General features: G+C 33.9%; 1 protein-coding gene across 1 annotated transcript in view; it reads left to right on the forward strand.

Annotated features, from left to right (window-relative positions):
* Window positions 1-26,616, forward strand: part of STAG1 (stromal antigen 1) — a 423,306-nt gene that overhangs the window by 314,584 nt on the left and 82,106 nt on the right. Inside the window, exons 15-20 of the mRNA XM_032408640.1 lie at window positions 6,657-6,774; window positions 16,315-16,418; window positions 23,962-24,054; window positions 24,160-24,249; window positions 24,390-24,593; window positions 25,751-25,821. Coding sequence (XP_032264531.1) covers window positions 6,657-6,774; window positions 16,315-16,418; window positions 23,962-24,054; window positions 24,160-24,249; window positions 24,390-24,593; window positions 25,751-25,821 — 680 coding nt within the window. The remainder of the gene's footprint in view (window positions 1-6,656; window positions 6,775-16,314; window positions 16,419-23,961; window positions 24,055-24,159; window positions 24,250-24,389; window positions 24,594-25,750; window positions 25,822-26,616) is intronic.

The following is a 26,616-nucleotide window of genomic DNA, read 5'->3' on the forward strand; positions in this document are numbered from 1 at the left end:
AATGTAGTATCTTTCAGAACCTGCTTGCGCAAGTGAACTTTGGTTTACCCAGAAAAAAATCTAGAGATCTTGGACCCTGAATTTTACTCAGAAAAAGATTTTTGGTTTGTGTTGGAATGTCCAGGAAGGTGAAAAACTTCAAAGATTCTGATTGCCCAAATTTGAAAGTCCTGTAGAAACTCTGTAGGAATGAGAAATAGACAAACAGGCAGCCTATATGAAAATTGAAATCAGAGAATTAGGAACTGTGTCAGTAGACCGAGTGGAGTTAGGACAAAACAAGGCAGAAGAGTTACTGATATTTTTTAAGCAAATTGGAAAGAACAGAGAATAAAGTCAGAAACAAAACTGTCTGGAGACTTGGGTTTGAGTAAAGGATGTGTTTTTAGGAAACAGTGTTTTAAATATGTATACCGATTACATGGGGATTTTGTTAAATAACATGCCAGTTCTAATTCAGTAGGTCTGGGTTGTGGTCAGATGTGCTGCATTTCTAAATGCTCCTGGATGCATTTTATGATGTTTCTGCCTCCGGTCCAGGGACCAACCACACTTTATATGTTTTGAGGGTTTAAAACATTACTTTCTTAAAAAGCAAGTGTGGATATATTATGGAGTAAAATACAAAATGCTTGTGAGGTTTAAGATAAAACACTAAATACTCAGTAAATCTCACACTTGTGATAGACCGTTTCAAGTTATACCTTTAGCCCCTTAGGTTTTAAAGGAACAGGATTGAAAGTATTATGCAAAGTCAAGTCCTGTATGAAAATGTAACTTTAATAACAACAGTAGTTTCAAAAATTGATAGAGATGAGACGTGCAAATACTATTTAAACTATTTGTTGAAAAGTTTAAGGAATATGATGATCTAGACTAATTGAACTTGATTGGTCATTGAAGGAAAATTTTTTGGATCTCTGAAAGCCCAAGACTTTTCTTTTTGATATAATAAAAGACCATAAGTACTTAGTTTTACACAGTTTCATCTTTTAATTAAAGCAGTAATTTGTAATGTTTACTATTAGTGTATTCTTGTGTTTGCTGCTGTGTACTGAAGTGTTATAAGAACATTAAAATGTATTTCCCAGTTCTCCTCTATGGCATTCTTGTCAGCTGTAGAAGCAACTGCAGATCGTATTTAAAAGGTTTTAGTTGATTCGTGATAATAATGCTCTTTATAGTCTCCTATGTTTCACAAGAAACATTCTTTGTTTAAAATCTCTTTTCTTATCCTCTAAAACTAGTGTACACCTGGAGCTGAATGCTTATTAATGCCATATTCTTATGGTGGGATTCTGATTGTGTTTTACTCCGAATTCCTCTTTATTTTACTACGACACATGTTAATTACAATATTTTAGTAATAGACTCATAAAAAGTTGAATTGCAAGAGACCTTAGAGGTCATAATATAGAACAAATCCAGTTTACAGATGAATTACCAATCAGTAGGATTAACTGAAGTGATTATCATCTTTCTTTCTTGGTTTTACTGGGTTTTAAGAGTAACATTTTAGTAATAGAATTCTACAATACTGAAGTAAAAGAGGTTTATAGTCAATAGAAAAGAGTTTCCCTCTTTTATATATGAATTACATGTGAAATAATGGAGATTAAGAGAGATATCTAAACTAGTTAATTTTCTTTTTGTACCGAAAAGTGACATTTTAAAGCCATCACAACCTTTATAGCAGTTTTTGATTTCAATGATAAAATACCTTGTGTATTTTAGATGTATGACAATTGGTAGGATAAAAGGGACTTGAATGTGATGAGTTCAGATTTCCCTATAGCTGATGTGACCATAGAACTTACCGTACAAACGGATGCTTTTCAGAGTGACAAAGATACTATTAATAATTATTCCAAAGCAATAAGCATAACCCAAAACATTGCTAATGATGTAAAAACATGGTCACCCTCCTTCTAGGCATATGAAATGAAGAAGTTAATTATATGACAGTCATATAAGATGGAAGATTAATAGATATTATTGACATATCCAAGAAATCTCCCCATAATGCTCATGAGTGATAGTACATGAATGATAACTTTTTTCTTGTTTGTTTTTATATGTTCTTCAAGATTCACCAATGACTGACTCTGTTTCAGCAGAGAATAAAACCCAATATAGGAGTATTTAGAATTTTAAGCTTAGTAACTTGAGGTGATTTTTTGCATTGTAAATGATTTTTCATAAAAAGAATCAAAGTAAGGTTTCATTATACAGTCATCTCTGTTAGTGTATTTAATTGCTCAACGGAGAAGTCAGCATGCAGAGAGAACCGGTAAAATATTATGAGTAACTTTGAAGCCAATTAAAGATGAATCAGAATGTACCCAGAAAATTGTAATTAAAGTCACCAGGAAAATGAGCTTAATTTGCCTTATATATAAGTTTAGGGGAGACCCTATGAATATTTTACACTTAGATAGAGCAGAGTAAAATCCACCTAGATATAATTTTAATCTATATGTTTTATATAATTTGTAAATAAATTTAAATGTAATCTTAATTATCTATTTTGCTATACAGTGACTCTTTATCTGTTGAGTTACCTTTTTTTTCATCTAATTCCTGAAGAATGCTTGCAGATACTGATTTTCATGCTGTTTTTATAAAATTATGATACCAAAAACTGTTCTTAGAAAATTTATTTTTGTTTCATTTTTAGGGTTCCAGGTCCTTTTTAATCCCAGGATTTTCTATAGCCATTGAGAATGCTTCAGGGCCTGCCTTCCTATAGCTTTATCTTTCACTACCAATAGAAGGTCGTTGGTATAAAGTGTCTGAAAGACGATTATAACCTTTTACCCTTACTGGCCATATTAGAGTTTTTTTTTTCTCAAACATGGATTTACATGGTATTCTTACAGAGATTTGAGACTAGCAAGTTATGTGATCATCACATATACCTCAAGACAGAAAGACTGTATCATAAATACTATGTCAAGCTTATTTCTGACTGACTGTGTTATAATGATTATTGTTGCTCATACTGGTGAATTTGAAACTCATAATCAGAAAATGGGCCAACACATTATCATGTCCTTCTGGTATACACATTTGAAAAAACTGGTTACTGGTGTTAACAGAATGGATTCTACTAAGCCACCACCTTAACTAATCAAAAAGATGAGGAAATTGTCAAAGAAGTTAGCATCTACATTGACAATATTGGCTATCACACACAAAAAAATTTCTGGAACTATGACAACATGCCTGAGCTAAGTTTTAATGTGCCTTGGTTTAAGGCATAGAGAAGTTATCTTTTAAAATGCCAATGATCATGGAATTATACTATTTAAAGCCTAGAATTGTGCCAACAACTCATTCACCTGAAAACCTCATGCTGAATAAGTCGAGATGAAAGAGAACTGTGAGGAATTTGTGGAAGCTATAAAGTAAATGATTAATTCCATTAGAGTTAAATAACCCATAGCCCTATACAAGGCAAAAAATAGCAGGAAATTTTTTGAGATTTTCTGGTAGAAATCTGAAATAAAGATCTGAGCAGCAGGATTAAGTTTTAGGTAGTAATTAAGTGGCTGCCTTAGCTGAGCTCATTCTTCCCTTTAGAAATGTATATGGGATGTGGACATTGGTCTAAGAAACAAAGGAGTGGATGAGTGCCCCAGATAATTTATGGCCCCCAGGAGGGACAGGGAACTTTGGCATTCAAAATACATTGCATACCTACATGTTAGAGGAAAATCCTGCCTGATTAAGATTCCCTCTTTCCACTTCCGTGCACAACCAAGGAACCCAGGACCTTGCATTCAGACTTAAGAAAGGCATTCTCGCTACCAGTATTCTTGAGTCTAGAATATTAACATTATATGAACTAGCAACCAAGAATCACTGAAACTTGAAGCACAAAACCCAACATTGATGAAAAATTTTGATTAATTCCCCCGGATGTAAGAAGAAGCTATTATGAAAGAGGAGGGGTGTTCATAGAAATTAGAAACATGATTTCCAAAATTTAGGAGTGAAGCAGATCATTAAATGGCCTGAGTGGACATAACCAAGGATTGGCTATAGATTAAGCCAAGGGATTTTTCCAGAAGGTAGTACATAAGTAGTGTGAGAAGGAAAGTAAAAGACAGGAAGTACAGATTAAGTTTTATTATCTAGTAGGAGTTCTGTAAAGAGAACAGAGAATAGAGAGAAGGAACTAGTCAAAGGACATGCAGTTAAAATGTTTACCACCCATGTATCCTATATAGAAAGTATTACTTGAGGATGTTTCCTAGCAAAATAAAAAATGGATACAATAAAAGGAAAACGGAATATAAGTAACATTGGTGAGAAAATAAATCTGAAAAAACTTAAAACTAAGCCTACATACTGTGGCTGTGAAGCTTAAGGCAAATACCTAAAAATTATTCTTTAAATATAGGAGTGGCAATGTAAAATTAAATGAAGTAAATAAATGTGTTAGGGACCTTAGTGATAGAAAGATATGAGTTAGAAAATAAACTGAAGAAAGCACAGATAAGACAAGAAAATGTCAATAGAGCATAGAGAATCAGAATCCAGGAATATTTCCAATATCAGTTATCCCAGTAAATGTATAAATGGATTAACATGCTTTATAAAAGGCAGATTGTCATTTAGGGTGAAATAAACAGATGAAAATGTTTATGAAACACATCAATCAAAACACAGGAAATTTATACACAGAAAATAAACAACCTGGGTAAAGGCTAGATATAATTAACAAATGCTTACAGAGAGTTGAGGAGACGGTATCATATAAGATAAGACAGAATTGAGGACCAAAAATATTAAGAGAAACAGGGGATATTTTATATGTATAGGTCTAATCCACCAAAAATATAATTGTGAACCTTTTTATACCTCTTTTACAGACATACTTAACATGTACACAGAGTCAGGCATAAAAGCAAGTTTATTTAACATTTAACATAGGGGTTTATTTAATTGTGATGAAATAAACATGACAAAATCTGTCATTTTAACTATTTTGAAGTATATAGTTCATTGGTTTTAAATACAGTCACATGGCTGGGCAACTATCCATGCCATCCATCTCTGGAACTTTTTAAAAACCTTCCCAAACTGAAACTCTATACCCATTAAATAATAATTCCATTCTAGCATAGGTTTTAATAGCTCCAACTTTGAAACTATTTGTTTTTCTGTTTTCTGCTGCTAATTTTCATTTTTGAAAGCAGGTTGTACGCCACTTATAGATGTCATTGTTGGAATGATGTTAGTGAAGAACTGGCAATAGTTTCCTAGGATACGTAAATTTGGAAAGTTTGAGTGTACCTTGCTATAAACCTTTGCCTGTGTTCTTTCTAAGTAGAGATGCTTATCAATATTACCTACTCTGGAGAAAATCATTGGAAAACTCTCTGTGTGCATATGCATGTGTGTGTGGTTTTCCTGAGGCATTTGAGGAGCTAGAATGTAAGATTTGAAATGCAGTGGAAATGAAGATAGAATTAAGGAGTGCAAATGAAGCAGAGCTTTAAATAGATCATCAAAATGCACATAGAAGAATTAATGATAGAATAGGAGCAAGGAAGAAAACCAACTCACTTATCAAATATGCCAGTATATCAATAAATAACTAGTAGGTCTAGAAAGGAGACTTGCATACATTTTGGGGCCACTATTCATGATTCAAAAAGTATTTTCTCTCACAAGTACAGCACATATAACTGAAATCAGAGTTGTATGAAGTAGTACTTAACTTTCTATGTGCTATATACTCTTTTCTGTTTGGTTTTTTTTTTTTTAACTTTGGTTTCAATGCATTAAATTAGTTTAACAACTAATGAATGGGTTGAAATGTATAGTTTGAAAAACGCTGATCTAGAAACTGGTTTATCTGGATGTCATGAACCTCAAAGGTGGAAGAACTTTTATATAAGGGTGGAGAAGTTAGTTGTAGTAGCAGAAACTAGAACAATGCCAACATCTCTACTTACTTTCTCTGAAGAGCTTTTTGAATAATACTCTTCATGGTGTAATGACTAACAGGTGGTAGAGAGAGAGTTTGGTGTAAAGTGTTTGATGAGGAACATGAGAGTGTTTGTTACTGTGGGAACATGGGTTCCAAAGAAAATTGTCAAGAGTAATGAGCAGCAAAAAGGTGAGGGGTGGGGTGGGGGTGGGATAGGGAATGCAATGAATTAAATGGAAATGAGAGTAACTTAACATTTTGACCTTGACCAAGATGACAGAGATGTAAAGTAAGTAATACTGGTACCAGATTTTCAAAGGAATTCTGGGAGAAAGGAATTGATTTCCTTTAAAAAAAAAAGCTAGTTATAGAAACAAACCAAGAATAATGAAAAGTGACCATGACCCAATTTGTAATTTCAGGAATTCTGTTAACTAGTTATACTCTCCATTTCCTTATCTATAAATGATGTCATTGGACTGGGAGATCCTTAACCTTACTACAGTAAAAAAATAAAATAAATTTTTTATTAAGTCTACATATTGCATCCCCATTATTTACAATGGCATACAAATATATTTATTGTTTTTGAAGTGGCTCCTGTAAATATTGTGACCAAGCCATTTCAGTTATAAAGAAAATGGCTTATTAAATTGAAATATTAATGGTTTCTTCATTAAATATTCTTCAGTCATAATTGATTTGTTATTTTTAGTTACATGAACATGCAGCCTACTTGGTGGACAGTTTGTGGGAGAGTTCTCAAGAACTGTTGAAAGACTGGGAATGTATGACAGAGTTGCTTTTAGAAGAACCTGTTCAAGGAGAAGAAGGTATAGTATTTTGACAAGTTGATTTACATATTATTTTGGATTTCCATAAATAATCATACCATCCTGTATAGGTCACCTCTTAAAATTAAATATATGTAAATTTTTGCAAAGAGAACAGTTTGTTTCCTGTAACAAGTAAGGATGTCTCTATAGTTTATAACATCTTTCTAGATTAAGACTGCTACCATGCTGCGTAAATTTTTAAAAATTTATATGTGTTGTATAATACTCAAAGTTTTTTTTATGCTGATTTGAGACACAAAATACTGATGTACCTAATGTAAAAAATAATGTGCACTCAGAATTTTATTATATTTATGTGTGAGCTTGGAAAAGCCTTTGACACTCAAGGATTTAATTAGACCATAACCATCCCCTTTTGTTATGTTTCTTAATTATTAAAACCAGGAAATAAAAAATAAATTCATTTACTGACCTTCAAGAAATAGGGAGAAATAATTGTTATATTATTATTTCTGAAGTATATATCTTACCACATTTTAAATAATAACATGAGCAGCAAAATGGATATGTATATTTAATAAAATGCTTATATTCTAATTCTAAATGTTTATATGAAAATGAGTTCCTTAAAACTAGGAATGCTTTTTCCTAAATGGTTTGTTTTTCAAACTAGCCCATAGTAGTTCTTTAAAGAACTGCTATTTCACTTAACTCTGTACAACAGACCTGGAATATAGATAGTTTGATGTAAGCGACAGTTGTGAACTAAACCTGGACTTCAGAATCAAAAGAAATACATTCAGATTTTTAACTCTCTATCCTTTGTTACTAGTATCCTGATTTTTCTGATCCTTAGCTTCCTTTTCTTTATACTATAGAGGTTATTTTCCTTACATATCTTACATAGTTTTTGTGAGGATTAAATAAGATAGTATACTGTTGATTCCCTTTTCTGTTTCCCCTACTTTTCTGTGTGATTCAACCCTCTGGGGTTGAACAGAATGAGCCATCTCCTGCAGTAGACTTCCCAAACAGGTCACCATAGGAGAGAGATCATCTCCCAGTGTTCTTTCCAAGCAGTGATGCTAATTGGTATTATCTACTCTGGCTTTGACAAATTCAATGAGAGAAACAACAGGTATGCATCATACACAAATATACTCCAGTAAAGTGGCCCAAATTGCCTCTTTTATTTTATTTTTATTTATTTTTATTTTTTTACTCATTAATTCATTTTATTTTTTTAATTATTTTTTTTAAATTAACATATAATGTATTATTTGTTTCAGAGGTACAGGTCTGTGATTCATCAGTCTTACACAACACCCAGCGCTCTCCACAACACATACCCTCCCCAACACCCATCACCCAGCTACCCCATCCCTCCCACCCCCTTCCCCTCCAGCAACCCTCAGTTTGTTTCCTGAGATTGAGTCTCTTATGGTTTGTCTCCCTCTCTGGTTTCATCTTGTTTCATTTTTCCCTCCCTTGCCCTATGATCCTCTGTCTTGTTTCTCAAAATCCTCATATCAGTGAGATCATATGATACTTATCTTTCTCTGATTGACTTATTTCGCTTAGCATAATACCCTCTAGTTCCATTCACATCATTGCAAATGGCAAGATTTGTGGGGTTTTTTTGATAGCTGAGTAGTATTCCATTGTATATATATACACCACATCTTCTTTATCCATTCATCTGTTAATGGACATCTAGGCTCTTTCCATAGTTTGGCTATTGTGGACATTGCTGCTATAAACATTGGGGTGCAGGTGCCCCTTTGGATCACTGCATTTCTGTCTTTGGGGTAAATACCTAGTAGTGCAATTGCTGAGTCGTAGGGTAGCTCTATTTTCAACTTTTTGAGGAACCTCCATACTGTTTTCCAGAGTGGCTGCACCAGTTTGCGTTCCCACCAGCAGTGTAGGAGGGCTCCCCTTTCTCCACATTCTTGCCGACATCTGTCATTTCCTGACTTGTTAATTTTAGCCATTCTGACTGGTGTGAGGTGGTATCTCATTGAGGTTTTGATTTGGATTTCCCTGATGCTGAGTGATGTTGAGCACTTTTTCATTGTCTGTTGGCCATTTGGATGTCTTCTTTGCAGAAATGTCTTTTCATGTCTTCTGCCCATTTCTTGATTGGATTATTTGTTCTTTGGGTGTTGAGTTTGATTAAGTTCTTTATAGATTTTGGATAACTAGCCCTTTATCTGATATGTCATTTGCAAATATCTTCTCCCATTCTGTTGGTTGTCTTTTGGTTTTGTTGACTGTTTCCTTTGCTGTGCAAAAGCTTTTTATCTTGAAGTCCCAATAAATCATTTTTGCCTTTGTTTCCCTTGCCTTTGGAGACGTGTCTAGCAAGAAGTTGCTGTGGCCGAGGTCAAAGAGGTTGCTGCCTGTGTTCTCCTTAAGGATTTTGATGGATTCCTGTCTCACATTTGAGTCTTTCATCCATTTTGAGTCTATTTTTGTGTATGGTGTAAGGAAATGGTCCATTTTCATTCTGCATGTGGCTGTCCGGTTTTCCCGATACCATTTGTTGAAGAGACTGTCTTTTTTCCATTGGATATTCTTTCCTGCTTTGTGGAAGATTAGTTGACCATAGAAGTTGAGGGTCCATTTCTGGGTTTTCTGTTTTGTTCCATTGATCTATGTGTCTGTTTTTGTGCCAGTACCATACTGTCTTGATGATAACAGCTTTGTAAAAGAGCTTGAAGTCTGGAATTGTGATGCCACCAATTTTGGTTTTCTTTGTCAATATTCCTTTGGCTATTCAGGGTCTTTTCTGGTTCCATACAAATTTTAGGATTATTTGGTCCAGTTCTGTGAAAAAAGTGGATGGTATTTTGATAGGGATTGCATTAAATGTGTAGATTGCTCTAGGTAGCATAAACATTTTAACAATATTTGTTCTTCCAAAAAAGAATGTTTTTCCATTTCTTTGTGTCTTCCTCAATTTCTTTCATGAGTATCCTATAGTTTGCTGAGTACAGATCTTTGGCTCTTTGGTTAGATTTATTCCTAGGTGTCTTAGGGTTTTGGGTGCAGTTGTAAATGGGACCAACTCCTTAATTTCTCTTTCTTCTGTCTCGTTGGTGTATAGAAATGCCACTGATTTCTGTGCATTGATTTTATATCCTGCCACTTTACTGAATTCCTGTATGAGTTCTAGCAATTTTGGGGTGGAGTCTTTTGCGTTTTCCACATAAAGTATCATGTCATCTGTGAAGAGTGAGAGTTTGACCAAATTGCCTCTTTTAAACTCAAAATATTCGCCTCATAACCTCATTCTTAATCTGTAACACAAATCCTTCCCCAAGTTTTTATAGACCTTCGCTTAAGGTAGAGGTTATTATAGTATATTTGACCCTACTTTATCATTTACTTTATTTGCATGTGTTCTTTTCTCCGTGGATATCCTTGGTAAGAAGACGGCTCTATTACTAAGTTGATGGGGCCTTCTGCTCACTAGGTCAAACTCTCAGCATTACTCCAAATCTTTTGTGATCACAGGAATATGAACATACATTCTACATTTTCTCCTTATTTTACTTATACATGTTCACAGCTAAGTTCACTGACTTTTATGCATTCTTTTTCCATTGAATCTTAATATTTTCAATTTCAGTAAAATCAATTCCCCTTCTAATCACTGCAGCCCAGTCAACACTTGAGTAAAGTGTCTGGCATAGTATTTAGTAGTATATTCCATTCATTTTTTTTTTACCCTTGACTGTCACCATAGAATCAGCATATTATTAGAGCTTGTTGTCATGATTCCATGCCATTTTTCTTTTTGTCATCCCATGCTCTAGAAGGTTATTTCCAATGAGAAGGGAGGCAAGAGATATAAATTAAGGGGAAAAGAGCCAAAGTGCTATGCTTTGGTATTGTTAACTTTTTACTCATTTGAATAAGATGTGCCAGTCAGTAGATAGTAATTACTAAGTCTGTCAGTTGTCAATATGTTGTGCGTGAATTTACCTTGTTGAAATAACTGTGTACTATTAGGTGTTTTGTTATGATTTAAATTTTGTTGACATTGGGTTTAACTTCAGTAAAGAAGTTAGTTTGGTTTGGTTTGACTTGGTTTGGTTGGTTTGATTTTAGTTAGAAAAGTGAGTTATAAAATGGGAAGAAGTTCTTAAGTGAACCACAGTTTTAGGATATGATTGAGTCTGGGAAAGCAAGGCTGAGGAAATTATGAATAACAAGTACAGAACTGTATCTACATCGTGACTCAACTTTTTTCACACATTTTTTCATATGCGTGCTGTACCATGTATTAGCTCTGGCATGGAATGGCATCCAAAGCAATTTTCTGTGCTATTATTTTGCTGTATTTTATGGTAACAAAATGCCAGGAGTAACTTACTTATTTTTGAGACTGATTAGAAATTAAGTTACGTTTTATTTAGGTGGAGTAGAAAAGATATTGCAGGGGATGAAAGTTCAGTTAGCAGTTGGAAATAGGACCAAAATTTGGGGAAACACATTGTCAAAGACTTATCAATAGCAACTTAAATCACAGTAGCCTAAAGACTGCCTCACAGTATTTTTAAGGGACAAGGTTTTGTTGTCGGTGGTCGTGGTGGTGGTGGTGATTGTGTGTCTGTGTATGTGTGTGTGTGTGTTCTGTAGCAAAATCAAATTATTGGGTAAATTTTTAGTATAATATGAGGGCGTCGGTAATAGGTAACCAGGTAACAAGACCATAAGTAAGTCATTTAATTTATGTGGGTCTCTGCTTCTTTATCTATAAAAAAGGAAATCCCCAAAATTTAGTGTAGATAATCTTCTGTGGTCATTTCTACTGGTAGAATTCTATGATCCACGTACTGAATAAAGTAAATGTGGATAAATGGAATTCCTCAAAGCAAGGAATCATAAATTTATTTATAATTTAAAAATATTTATTGATCACTTTCTATATGCTAACTGTTCACACTAAGCACTCAGGGTATAGTCCTAAACAAGGTCAGCTCACAGCCCATATGAAGTTTACATTCTCATGGGGAAGGCAGATAAAAACCAAGTAAACAGAATAATTTCAAGGGTTAATAAGTGTGATGGATAATAATAAGGAGAGGAGTCTGTTTTTAGATTGAATCCTTAAAGGAAGATTTCTCTGAGGAGGCCACCTATGAGGCAAGAATCTGAAGGATGAGGGAGGTAGCCATGGGAAGTGTCAAAAGAGAGCCATCTAGGTAGAGAAGATAGCAATTGCAAAGATCTGAAGCATGAATGATATTGTTATGTTCTAGGAGCTGCAATAGCCAGAGTGCAGTGAACCAGTGGCACAAGATGAGATAGAGGCAGAAGCCAGATAATGTAGAACATTTTAGTTTGTAAGTAGATTTATTTAGTTCATTCTAAGTAGCAGGAGAACGTGGAAGGATTTTAAACGGGAGTGATATGATCCAATTCATATTTTAAGAAAAGTGCTATTTGTAAACATGACTTGGGATAGGCAGAAGACCAGTTAGATAACTGTGGCAATGGTCTGTATGGGAAATGACAATACAAATATGGACGAGGAAGATGGATTATAAAGAAAGGGCCCATAGCCACATTTTAAAGATTATGGATAGGAGACAAAAGCAGGAAGAGCAAGAGAGAGTCTCTAGCAAGCTGTATAAAAAAGATGGTAAGAGATAATTATAGCCTATAGAAGCTCAGTAAAGAGGATGTTCAAGAGATCTATGGCTAATAATATCATATACTGCAGAGGAGAAGAAGGACTATGCAAAGATTATTAGCTTTAGTGATGATTTAAGTTGTTGGTGACTTTTAAGCATTTCTTTTCATTGGTAGGCAAAGAGAAAAGCCACAGTTCAAGGTGATGTGAATAAAATCAATAATGAGGAAATGGAGGTGATGTGCAAAGAGGTTTCTGAAGGTTTAGAAAGTTGTGTAGTTATCTGATAATTCATAGTGCAAACAGCTGCCCATTTCTTTCTGTCACTGTGACTATTCGGCTCTTGTTTGTGGCTTACGGCTTGTTTTGCTTTCAATTTTATTACTTGGTTTTGCTGTCATATCTTAAAGGGTATTTCAAAACAGTTGAAATTTAGTATTTACCATGTCTAAATAGATATTTCAAAATTATAAAATAACAAAATTAATGGCATTGGACACTGTATAAGGTTTGGTTATTCTTCAACAATAAGAAGGATTTTAGAGTAGGGGAAAGTTTCCATATTTGATAAGTTGTTCTCTCTCCTCACTTTCCATAGAGCAAGATTTTCTTCATAAATAAAAGAAAATGCATTTAGTTCATAGACAAACTTGTCATTCCTTTATCTGCAGCCAAATGTGAAAAATTATGAAATTCTAGAATCATAAAAATAGAAACTTAGTTGTTTTATTGAGTGGGATGCTTTTTCCTACTATTAGGCTTTAGATCGAGGAGTATAAATGGAAAAGCTGAAACTATTTCATGTGGCTTTCCTAAGACAGGCTGACGTTCATGTGTTTTTCTTAAGACAATTAAATGTTAAAACCAAAGAAATGATTGAATTAAGCTGAACATACATACTCTTATGCAGGATGATTTGAGAATAAAAAGGACAAGATTTTATTATGTCCTTGCCTTTTATTGCTGTTGCCCAATTTTTTAAAAAATAGTATAAACTTCTGAAGCTTAATCTCTTTAATTTATACCTAAGTCTGTCTCTATAATCCCCACATCTATTGGCCTTTAACATAAATAAGTATACAGAAAAAGGGGGAGAGAGAGAATTAAGCTAGTCAAATTAGCGCTAAAAATCTATCTTTAAAAATATATAGGAATGAATTCAACAAGGAAAGCACAAAACAGTGTGAAGAAAACCATACGTTTTCTTAAATGACATTGGATAAGATCTCAAAAATAAAGGGCTATCTTATGTTCCTGGCTGAAAATGTTACTAAAATGTCGGTTCTTCCCATGTAAAGAATAACTTTTTAAAAATACCAGTTTGAGGGGCGTCTGGGTGGCTCAGTCAGTTAAGCATCTGATTCTTGATTTCGACTCAGGTCATGATCTCAGGGTTGTGAGATCAGCCCCACGTCAGGCTCCGTGCTGGGCCTGGAGCCTGCTTAAGAGTCTCTCTCTCCCTCTGCCCTTTCAGCCCCCCTCGTGTGTGCACGCTCTCTCTCTCTCCCCCAAAAAATCAATTAATTAAGCAAAATAAAATAAAATACCAGTTCAAATCCAGTGGGTTTGAGAGAGTTCTGGGAGGTGAGATGAGAGGAAGAACTAAAGCAAAATGATTTCAAATTTTATATGGAATTTTTTTTCCTTCTGTTTAAAAGGTAGTATAGCGTAGTGCTTAAGAGAACAGACTCTGGATCAGACTACCTGGGTTCATTTCTTGACTTTACCACTAGCTGAGTACTTTGAAAGTTACTCAACCTCTCTGTGGCTCATTTTCCCTGTCTCTAAAGTGTGAAGATATTAGCTCCTATCTCTTGGAGTTGTTTTGAGGATAAAACAAGTTAATACATATAAATCACTTATAACAATACCTTACACGTAAAAAATGCTTAATTGTTTGCTATTAGCATTATAGAAATTAGAAAATATTTAGAAAAAGGACTAGGTAAAGGAATCTTGTTCAACTAAATGTTCAATTAGTTTAATTAAGTTATATATTAAAGTACATTATATATTTTAAAGCAGCTATCATCAAAACAGTATGGCATTATAATAGGAATAGACATAGAGATAAGTGAAACTAAATAAAGAATTCTGTATATGAGAGCCTAAAACATTTTTAAAATGTTTAAATTGGGGCGCCTGGGTGGCTCAGTCGTTAAGCGTCTGCCTTTGGCTCAGGTCATGATTCCAGCGTCCTGGAATCAAGTCCCACATCGGGCTCCCTGCTCAGTGGGAAGCCTGCTTCTCCCTTGCCCATTCCCCCTGCTTGTGTTCCTGCTCTCACTATCTCTGTCTCTGTCAAATAAATAAGTAAAATCTTTAAAAAAAAAAAATGTTTAAATGTGATATTTAAATTCAGCAGGGAGAGCTGGTTTACTTAGCAGTGGTGGAGGCCTAATTGGCTGTTCATTTGGTAGAAATAAATAGGCCCATACTTCATACTTTCAGCAGAAATAAATTCCAGACAGATTAAAGATATAAAACCTAGAGATAGAGGAAAAAAACGAATTAGAAAATATATTTCTGTAATCTCTAGGATAAGGAGATCTTTGAGAGCAATACAAGAAACCCAGAAGCCTTTTTGTATCTATAAGAGATGATGGATATTAGTTAACTTTGTGATAATCATTTCACAATATATATGTCAGATCATTATACCGTACAACTTAAACTTGTACAGTGTTATGTCAAATATATATCATTAAAACTAGAAAGAAAAAAAAAGCCAGAAGCCATAAAACAAATCAGTACAGATGTGACTTTGTAAAAATTAACAATTGCTATTAAAAAGAATTTCTGTCTGACAAAAAAATACCATGAAGAGTCTGACATCAAAAGGACAAACTGGGAGAAAATATCTGCCTCATTCAAAAGACAGAGTTAATACTTCTTATATAGAAGAGTTCAAGAAAGGTGAGTAACAGTAGAAAAAATGGGCAAAGAATAAACAGACAAATCTCAGAAAAAAATTCTAAGCCAATAAGAAAATACATTTCACTAATTAGTAGGAAGGAAGAAGCAAAATGACAGTGAAATACCATTTTTCAGTCAATGAATTGGCAAATATTGAAAGGATTTATGACATCTAGTGCTAGCCAGGGATATGAGGAACCAAACATCATCGTTGCAGTTGGAGGTTTGGATTGCAATAAATAGGCTTATATTTATCAGTATCAAGATTTTAACCTTTGACCCATTACCCTCTCGGGAATTTATTCTACAGAAATAAAAGTATCAGTTACATAAATATATATGTGTTAATGATATTTATTACTGCATTGTTTATAGTAACAAAAATTAGGAAACAATTTGAGTAAACGATAGAGGTTTGACTAAATTGTGGAACACTCATTATGTAGAAACTTGTAATTATTTAAGAAAATTATTATTAAAGAGGGCACATACTGCATGGAGCACTAGGTGTTATACACAAACAATGAATCATGGAACACTACATCAAAAACTAATGATGTAATGTATGGTGATTAACATAACATAATAATAAAAAAAAAAAGAAAATTATATGTATATATAGTGACTTGAAAGATAATTAGAATCTATTGTTACTTTTTAAAAATATGTATAGCACTTTTTTTATTTTAAAAAAGATACCCTATTTTATGAGCTTTAAAATGATCTGGAAGGAAATACAGTAAAATTTTGGCATTGCCTAATTCAGAAATATGGTCCAAGAAGAGACAAGGTATTAGAAGAAACCAGAGTGTATGCTCTTTTTCTTTACTTTATCTCTTGTTTGACTTACGGTAAGCACATACTGCTTCATAAAAAAAGAGAGAAAATACAGAGCTTAACTTCAGTCTTTAAAATAACCAGTAATAGAGTATGTTTGCAGCTTTTTATAATTGTGTTCTCTTTAATACATGATTATTGTAAAACTACTCATACTAATGCATTTTATTTCACTTTAGCAATGTCTGACCGTCAAGAGAGTGCTCTTATAGAGCTAATGGTTTGTACAATTCGTCAAGCTGCTGAGGCACATCCTCCAGTGGGAAGGGGTACTGGCAAGAGAGTAAGTTATATTAGTGAGAAATCTACAGAAAGACTTTTAATGTGTTTAAGTGTCTTAAATACTTGAAAATTTTAGTGGTATATTTATCCATAAAAACATGGTATTTTTGTAAATGATATATGCTGTGGTACTTTGTCTTTATATCCTATCTACTAATTACAGTTAGGTTTCAAAAATAGATTCTTCCATGTTCCCAAAGCACCTGTACCTGCTTCTGGTTCTAGTACTTTAATCATTTTCACATTCATATCTGTTAAAAATGCAGAAAGGTCTGAAAGCAAATGCCTATTTTTACTCCATTTAGCAACTGTTTAATCTTTGGATAGTTGATTGTTTTCTTTGTGTGTTAATTCCCTTATTTGTAATATGGGGCTAATACAGGTTTTAGTGGTATTAAAGATGAATTGAGATAATCATTGATAGACCAGCTCTGGTGGTATGCAGAGGTAGGTAATTCTTCTCTACACCGAAAAAAAAAAAGAAAAGAAAAAGTATAAAACTGCAGAATTTGTCCAAAAACCTTATCAAAGGGCTCTGGGAATTCACCAAAGATAAAAGACAAATTGAGAAGCATTTATTTTTGAAAAACCACCAAAGCTTCAGGTAAAAGCAACAGGAGTCTGCTGCCTTTTTGCCTGGCATTATAATTTACACACATCCACCCACAAACTTGATGTAGTTTTACCTGTAAATGGTACATCTGTAAAAACCAGCAGCTTTGCTCTCAGAGGGGCAGACTCATGGTACAAATGCCAAAAGTCCAGAGCTTTGTGAGCCAGAAATGGCAAACATGGTAGAAACAAACAAGGAAAAACCCACAGCTGTGATATTCAGAGGTTGTGGTCCCAGATGGGAAGAACAGTTGACTGACCAAGAATCTAACTAAAAAATCCTGGAAATGAGAAAGCCATAAAAAGGATTAGATGAGTTCTCCATACATCACTGGCTGACTGAGAAACCTGAGATAACCCAATGGAAAATAAAAGTCAAAAAGCAAACTTAAGAACTGGCTGGACTTTGTTTTTTCTTTTTCTTTTTTATGTTTTTAGTTTTTATTTTAATTCTAGTATAGTTAACATACAGTGTTATATTAGTTTCATATGTACAGTATAGTGATTCAACAGTTCTGTACATTACTCAGTGCTCATCATGATAAGTGTACTCTTAATCCCTTCACCTACTTTATCCATCCCCCACCCACCTCCCCTCTGGTAACCGTCAGTTTGTTCTCTGTAGTTAAGAGTCTGTTTCTTGGTTTGTGTGTGTGTGTCTCTCTTTTTTCTTTCCCTTTGCCTGTTTCTTAAATTCCACATATGATTAAGATCATATGCTATTTGTCTTTCTCTGACTTACTTCACTTAGCATTATACTCTTTAGCTCCATCCACATCATTACAAATGGCAAGATTCATTCCTTTATATATATATATATATATATATACACATATATCACATCTTCATTATCCATTCATCTATTGATAGGACACTGGGCTGCTTCCATAATTTGACTATTTTAATAATGCTGCAATAAGCATAGAGGTGCATGTATCCCTTTGAATTACTGTTTTTGTATTTTTTTGTATTTTACCCAGTAGTATAATTACTGGATTGTAGTATAGTTCTATTTTTAACTTTTTGAGGAAACATTGCCCTGTTTTCCACAGTGGCTCCACCAGTTTGCATTCCCACCAACATATGAGGGTTCCTTTTTTTTCACATCCTCACCAATACTTCTTGTTTCTTGAAGAAGTGGCTGAACTTTGAATATGCTTTCTAACCCAGGTCTCAGAGGGGCGAACCCTTATAGATTTGAAGTTTAAGTTAAAGATTACTTTTTTAAATATAAAAATTAGAAAAATAAGTTAAAAATCCATAATTACTGTGTTACCTAAAAATGTTGACTCTTCTAGAAAAATTACAGTCAAGCAAAGAAACAATAAAACATGACCATACTTGGGGGGGAAGCAGACAATAGAAATGGCTTCTCAGTAGGCCTAATTGTTGGATTTAGCAAATAACTTCAGAGCCCTTTTTATAAATATGTTGAAAGAATCAAAGGAAGAAAATATGTTCAAAGAATTACAGGACAATATGATAACAGAAATAAGGAAAACTTAATGGAAATTCTAGAGTTGAAAAGTAGCAAATTTGAGATGACAAGAAAGAAACATTGAACTTCATGAAGGTAGATTAATAAAAATTATTCATTCTGAAGAACAGAGAGGAAAGATTGAAGAAAAATGAACAGAGCCCAAGAAATGTGTGAAACAACATTAAATGCATCAAATTTTTATAATGAGAGTTCCAGAAAGAAAGGAGTAAGAGAAAGAGACAGGAAAGAAAAACATTCGAAGAAATACTTGCCAAAAACTTGCCAAATTTGATGAAAAACATTAATCCAAAGAATAAGCTTAACAAAACTCAAGTAGTGTAAACATAAAAGATTCATCTCCAGATACGATAGTCACTGTCCAAAGCCAAAAACAAAAAATCTTGAAAGCAACAAGAGAAAAACAAGTCATACAGAGGGCAATTATAATAAGATTAGCAATTAATTTTTTATCAGAGACAGTGGAGGCCAGAAGACTGACAGAATGACATATATGCTGAAAGAAAACAAAGTTGCCAACCAAGAATTCTAAATCCAGTAAAACTATCTTTCAAATATGAAGGTACATTAAAAACATTCCCAGAAAAACAAAGATTGACAGGCATGTTGCTGGAAGACCTTAGAAGAACTACTAAAAGAAGTTCTTCGAGCTGTAAAGAATAATACCAAATGGTAATTCTAATCCATAGAAAGGAATGAACAGTATCAGAAATGGTAAATATGTGGGTGGATATAAAAGGCCATGTATATTATATATTTTTTTTTTCTTTTAATTTCTTTCAAGGGACATGAGATTATTTAAAGCAGTAATTATAGCGCTAAAGTACTAAGATTATAAGATACATAGATATATATGACAGCAATAACAAAGAAGGGTAAAGGAAATGGAATTAGATTGGAGCAAAATTGCTGTATTTTGCTGTAATTAAGTATCAGCCTAAAGTTGATTATTGTAAATTAAAGAGTTTATTAGAATCCCCAAAGAAGGTAGTAAAGAAGGAACAAAGAAACAAAAAGACATGAGATTTATAGATAGCAGAGTGGCTGACATAAATTCAATCATATCAGAACTTAATTAAATATGAATATACAGAGGGGTGCCTGGATGGCTCAAGTCGGTTAAGCGTCCAGCTCTTGATTTTGGCTCAGGTCATGATCTCAGGATCCTGGTATCAAGCTTCATGCTCAGCAGGGAATCTGCTTCAGGATTCTCTCTCCCCCTCTCCTTCTGCCCCTCTTCCCACTTGTGCGCTCTCTTTCTTTCTCTCTAAAATACATATTGTATATATACAGAAATCCAAAACATAGAAATTGGGAAAACTATGGACTGGGTATGAAAAGATACTAAGAAGTTATTGTTTCATTTTGTTGGAGATGCCAAGTTTTATTGTTCTTAAGTCTTCACTGTTAAAAATACACACTTAAATATTTATGGGTGAAGTGAAATGATATACCAAGAATTTACCTTAAAATGTTACAGAAAAAAAAAAACTGTAGGAATTAATGAAGCAGTAATGACAAATGAATAATTTTTAGATTTTCCAAAATAAAAGTTATAAAAATATGTGTTGTCCGAACTTTGAGATGAGAGCCTATTCAGGCTAAGCATTTCTTATCCTTTTGATATATCTCAGTCATTTTTTGTGCACTTTCTTGCTTTCTCATCAAGTTCACTTTCTACCTTTACTGTTTATATTAACTATTGCTATGTAAAAAATTACTTTAAAACTTAGAAGCTTAATACAGTAAGCGTTCATTATCTCACAGTTTTTGTGGGTCAGAAACTTGGGAGTGTCTTAGCTGGCTTTTTTTGGCTTAAGGTTCTCATAGGGTTGCATTTAAGATGTTAACCAGGGCTTTAGCCTCTGAAGGTTTGGTTGCTAATTCACTACTTCCTAATGGCTTACTTACATGACTGGCAAGTTAGTGTTGATTATTAGGGGAGGCTTTCGATCCTCACCTTATGGACCTCTCAGTAGGACTGTTTGAATGTTTTCATGACATGGTTGCTGCCCCTTCCTCCCCACCCCCAGAGTGAAGTATCCAAGAGAGAATAAAGCAGAATGAATGATCCAAAGGAGAGTAAGGTGGACTTCTGTGTCTTTCATGAGCTAGTTCTCAAAAGTCACATAACATCATTTCCACAGTCTCCTATTGGTTAACACATGTCAACCTTAGTCATTGTGGGAAGAGACTATAAGAGCATGATACCAAGAGGCAGAGGTTACTGGAAGGCACTTTGAAGGCTGATTCTTACATTACTCTAGCACAGGAATCTCTAACAAGCCATGGTGCCTTTTAATAGAGTAGTATTTAAAGTTAAAATCTTGTCACGAAGAGTATTGTCATTTGGTATTTTTTCTGATAGACACTTTGAGTATACAGAGCTAAGAAATATATGTATATATTTCTCTGTATATATCCATATATATTTAAATTACATATTCATATTGATATTGATGACTTAAATTTAGCATAACAAGGTTTTTGCCTCTTTGGTTTTGTATTTTTTTCCTTTTTTTTTTCTTTAGATTTTATTTATTTGTCAGAGAGCAAGAGAGCGCAGACAGAGGGAGAAGCAGGCTCCCCGCTGAGCAAGGAGCCTGATGTGGGACTCGATGCTAGGACCCTGGGATCATGACCTGAACGGAAGGCAGCCGCTTAACCAACTGAGCCTCCCAGGCGTCCCTTTTTTTCTCATTTTTATTTTTTGGAAATAGATAAAACACTTACATAGTTAAAAGGTCAAAACCATGTACAAATATACATTCAGAGAAGTCTTTCATATATTTATATCTCCTTTTACACCCCATTCCTACTATATAGTCAGAATATCCTTCCAGTGTTTCATTCCATCCTCCTCCCTCTCCCTCAAAAGATAGCATATTTTGTAGTGTTCTGTACCTTACATTTTTATTTAACAGTGTATCCTAGATATCACTCTACTATACCTTTATTTGAAGATCTTCATTTTCTTATGGCTACATAGTATCCATTATCTGGATACACGATTGAGGGTCTTTTGGGTTGTTGCCAGTCTTTTACTATTAGAAATAATGTACTATTAGAAATAATTCACTACGCAGTGAATAATTTTGTATCATTTCATACTTGTACCACATGTGTTAGTAGGGTAGATTGCTTAAAAGTAGGATTATTATGTCAGAGGGAAAATGTGTATACAATTTTGTTAGATACTGGCAAATTCCTCCTTCATAGGTATTATGCCATTTTTGCCATCCCATCAGAGGTTTTGGGGATTGAGTCCATGCATATAGACTGCCTAACATAATGATCACTTAATCAAAGACAGCTATTTATCTAAAATCAGTATCTTTAGACCTCTCATACATTGCCAAATGAATTTCAAGACTTCTCAATACCCTGAATACATTCCTGGACTTACATTCCACATAATATGTAGTCCCTTATATTACTTTGTGAAGAACTAAACAATACAGTAAATCATTCCGAGTGATTATTTTGTATTTTAAGAAGTTGAAAAGCAATAAAGTTCTGGAAGAGGAATTAGATGGGAGACCTTACTACTTCTTTCACATACTGTCAAACATCTACTGTGAGAATGAAGACCATTCTCAGCACTCAGACTATTGACATTCCAGAAAATGTCGACATCACTCTGAAAGGATGCACTGTTATTGTGAAGGGCCCCAGAGGAACCCTGGGAAGAGACTTCAGTTACAGCAGTGTAGAACTCAGTCTCCTGGGGCTCCTGGGTGGCTCAGTCGTTAAGCGTCTGCCTTTGGCTCAGGTCATGATCCCAGGGTCCTGGGATCGAGCCCCGCATCGGGCTCCCTGCTCCGCGGGAAGCCTGTTTCTCCCTCTCCCTCTCCCCCTGCTTGTGATCCTGCTCTCACTGTGTCTCTGTCAAATAAATAAATAAAATCTTAAAAAAAACAAAACAAAAAGACCTCAGTCTCCTTGGAAAGAAAAAGAAGAGGCGCCAACTTGAGAGAAATAGGAAAGAAATGACTATTGTTTGCACTATCTGTAGTCACATACAGAACATGATCAAGGGCATTAGACTGGGCTTCCGTTACAAGATGAGGTCTGTGTATGTTCCCTTCCTCATCAGCGTTGTTATTCAGGACAGTGGTTCTCTTATTGAAATCCAAGATTTCCTAGGTGAAAAATACATCCACGGGGATCGGGTGAGGCCAGGTGTTGCATGTTCAGTATCTCAAGCCCAGAAAGATGAGCTAATTCTTGAAGGAAATGAAAATGAACTTGTATTGAATTCGGCTACTTTTTGATTCAGCAAACCACGACAGTTAAAAACGACTATCAGAAAATTTGGGGTGGTATGTTTCTGAAAAAGAAACAGTTCAGCGAGCTGATGAATAAGATCTAAGTTGTCCAGCTACAGAAACAGCAAGATGCCAGATGATTTTTCAGAGTTATTTGTGATATTTTAAAGATGCAATAAAAGCTGTATTGATTTAAAAAAATACGGTTTACATTTATAAAGTGGCAATTTATATTGGAATGAAACATTCAACCATTCAACATTATGGTGCTAAGTTCCTTCAAGATAATAACAAAATACAAAATACCTTGGGGAAATGATTATCTTAACTTGCATTTTAATATTTTATTTTTGGAACCACTTATGGTTTAACTAGTTGAATACGGGACAAGGTGATGGGCATTATCAGCTTCAATTGGTTCAGTGATGACAGGCTACACCTCTATGTCTGGATTATTGCCTAACAGACTTATGAACTTAGAAGGACAACTAAATATAAATGAGTCCAGAGACATTGTTAGTATATGCTTTAAAAAATAAGTGAAAATTTGGGGTGCCTGAGTGGCTCAGATGGTTAAACGTCTGCCTCTGGCTCAGGTCGTGATCCCACGTTCCTGGGATCGAGCCCCGCATTGGGCTGCCTGCTCAGCGGGGAGCCTGCTTCTCCCTCTCCCTCTACTGCTCCCCCTTCTTGTGTGCTCTCTCTCTCTGTCAAATAAATAAATAAAATCTTTTTAAAAAATCAGTGAAAATTTATTTAGCTGCCGACAGTAAAAAAAACATTACTCTCTAAAGTATTTTTAGAAAAGTGTGTTTAACATAGGGGAGATTACTGTTAACATATTGAGGTTAAAACTGGAAAAATTATTTCACTTGCAATATTTTTATATTCATAACTGGTTTTATAGAAATGCTTTTGTTTACTAAACAAGTAGTAATTTATCTAAACTTTAGTGATTCGTAAGTAGCTATTTAATAAAGTAATATTGCATGTTAACTAGAAATAAGCATAAAACTAGAGATATTTGTTTTAGTAATTAGTTTGTTAACCTCCTCTGAAAATTCTCGAGTACATTATCTCCAATACTTCATCGTTCTGTGTAACACTCTAGATTTATAAATTATTATGTGACATTATATTATTTGCCCATTTCAATTTATTTCTAGGTGCTAACTGCCAAAGAAAGAAAAACTCAAATTGATGATAGAAACAAATTGACTGAGCATTTTATTATCACACTTCCTATGTTGCTATCAAAGGTATAATTTCATTTACATTTCTGTGATAATATGCCACTGAGTTTGCTTATTACATTGAACTATTAAAGTAGTTACTTCTTTTTTCTTTGCTTCTCCTTCTTCTAGTATTCTGCAGATGCAGAGAAGGTAGCAAACTTGCTACAAATCCCACAGTATTTTGATCTAGAAATTTATAGCACAGGTAGAATGGAAAAGGTAAGACACTATGAAATCAAAATTCTGTTATAGTCAGTTTAAATAACTGGATTATTTCATTTTCATGTAATCTATAGGCTTACTATTTGACAGATGCTTATTTTTATTAATCTAATAGTTTTTCTTTTTTTCCTCCTCAGCATCTGGATGCTTTATTAAAACAGATTAAGTTTGTTGTGGAGAAACATGTAGAATCAGATGTTCTAGAAGCCTGCAGTAAAACCTATAGCATCTTATGCAGTGAAGAGTATACCATCCAAAACAGAGTTGACATAGCTCGAAGTCAGCTGATTGATGAGTTTGTAGATCGATTCAATCATTCTGTGGAAGATCTACTGCAAGAGGTCTGTTTTAAAGTAAACACTTGTATGTGATAATTTTGGCTAATATTCATAGTTGAATGTACAAATCGTTTCCATTTTAAAATAAAATCTAGTGGAATTCTCTTTTTCAAATCTTAGCAGCATTATTGCAAGTGTTCGTCCTGTAATTAACTTTGGTTATACTTTATTTTAAAAACCTATTTTGGAGTGCCTGGGTGACTCAGTCAGTTAAGCATCTGACTCTTGATTTCAGCTGAGGTCATGATCTCAGAATTTTGAGATCCAGCCCCACATCTGGCTCCACACTGGGCATGGAGCCTGCTTAAGATTCTCTCCCTCACTCTTCCCCATCCCCCACTTAAAAAAAAAAACAAAACAACTTGTTTCACAAAAGCTAATATTTTTTTTGTTTAAGAAACACCTTTTAAGGTCTGGCTTTTCTTAATTCATTTTTTCACTTTCTTTTCCTGGAGCCTAATTTACAAAATATTTTAATATTACTGAACTATTTATGATGTGCTAATGAATAGAACACAAAAATTAAGTGTGCTTGTAAGGGACAGCCACTTGCCGGTGGTATGCCCAGGATAACAGCAAACATCTCCAACTGGTTATTTTTATAGTTATTTTTATGATTCCCACCTCTTGCCTTCTCCCTCCAATCAGTGTTACCAATTTGGAACCCCCACGGTTTTCTATGCTCTGATGGCCAGGCTGATAGGATTTTCTTTTTAGTCCATGTAACCAATTTTTTCCTACTTCTAACTTTTAATTTTAACTTTTAATTTTTTTCAACCATTTTTGGTTTTTCATTGTGATTTTGAGCTACAAAAGTAACTGACAATAAAATCTTTGAAATAACCATTAAAATCTTTAAAGTACATACTTTTTCACTCAGTTTCAATGAACTTATCCGAAAGTATTAATCAGAAAAGTATACAATGTTAATGTTTACAACATTGTTTAAAATGCAAAAATGGTTCTCTCTGAGTGTAACAGTTATGGGTGTTTTTTATTTTTTGGTTTTTTGCTTATTTGTACTTTCTTATTTACCAGCAGTGAATATGTACTCTTTATATAATAAAAACGAATGCTTTTAGGCAGTAAGTATTAATAGACTTTCATGAATATCAGGATAAGTAAAGTTATGGTAATGAAATAATGTCTTTTATTTATAGGGAGAAGAAGCTGATGATGATGATATTTACAATGTTCTTTCCACATTAAAGCGGTTAACCTCTTTTCATAAGTATGTCATTTTATTTAGATTTGGTTAATAACATTATATTAGCCAACATAAAATAGGCTGTTTTTGTAATATTTAACATCCTTGTAACAATGGGAAATTTTAAACAAATATCAAGATGTGATTTTTTTCTTTATTAATCAGATTTTCTTCAGATAAATTACGGGTTTTTATTATCATCTGATTTCTTAAAGAGTTAGATTTATCATTCAGTGTAACAAATATACTGTACACTGTACAAGTTTGTTAATCAGTATCATTGCTGGGCTTACTCGTAAGTAAGCTGGAGTTTAGAGGTATAATTTTTATTTGATAGTTTTTAGAAACCTTACTAAATAAAAAAGATTTTGGGGGATGCCATGAAAGTTATTTCTATGAGCTTTTTTTCCTGAATTGTTCTTGTTTGTCTATTTATTATTGTGCTCTTACTGTGTAGACAGAATAGCTGGACTTGAATAAGGAAAAAAGGCTCAGATTAATGAAATAAGTGTTACTTTTAAATTGTAATTTATATGTCCCTTGTTAATGGGTATGTTTATCTTCTCCATAAAGAAAGGAAAATAGAGATCTTTGTTGTTAAAAGAATGTTGAAGTGTAGCCCTTATATTAATGAATACTTCAGAATTCAAAAACAGTGTCTAAAATCTAAGACATTTCTTTATACACAGTAGGACACTGTTTGGAATTCTGTGGAGAAATAAACTCTTAGTTTTGAAAATATTTTGACATTTGGAAATAAAAGTTGACAGCTAGTGTCAAAACTCCTTATTTTAAAAAATATTTTGATGTTTCAAAATA

This window comes from Phoca vitulina, unplaced genomic scaffold (genome assembly GCF_004348235.1).
Source record: "Phoca vitulina isolate PV1807 unplaced genomic scaffold, GSC_HSeal_1.0 scaffold10, whole genome shotgun sequence".
In the NCBI taxonomy this organism is placed as follows: domain Eukaryota; kingdom Metazoa; phylum Chordata; class Mammalia; order Carnivora; family Phocidae; genus Phoca; species Phoca vitulina.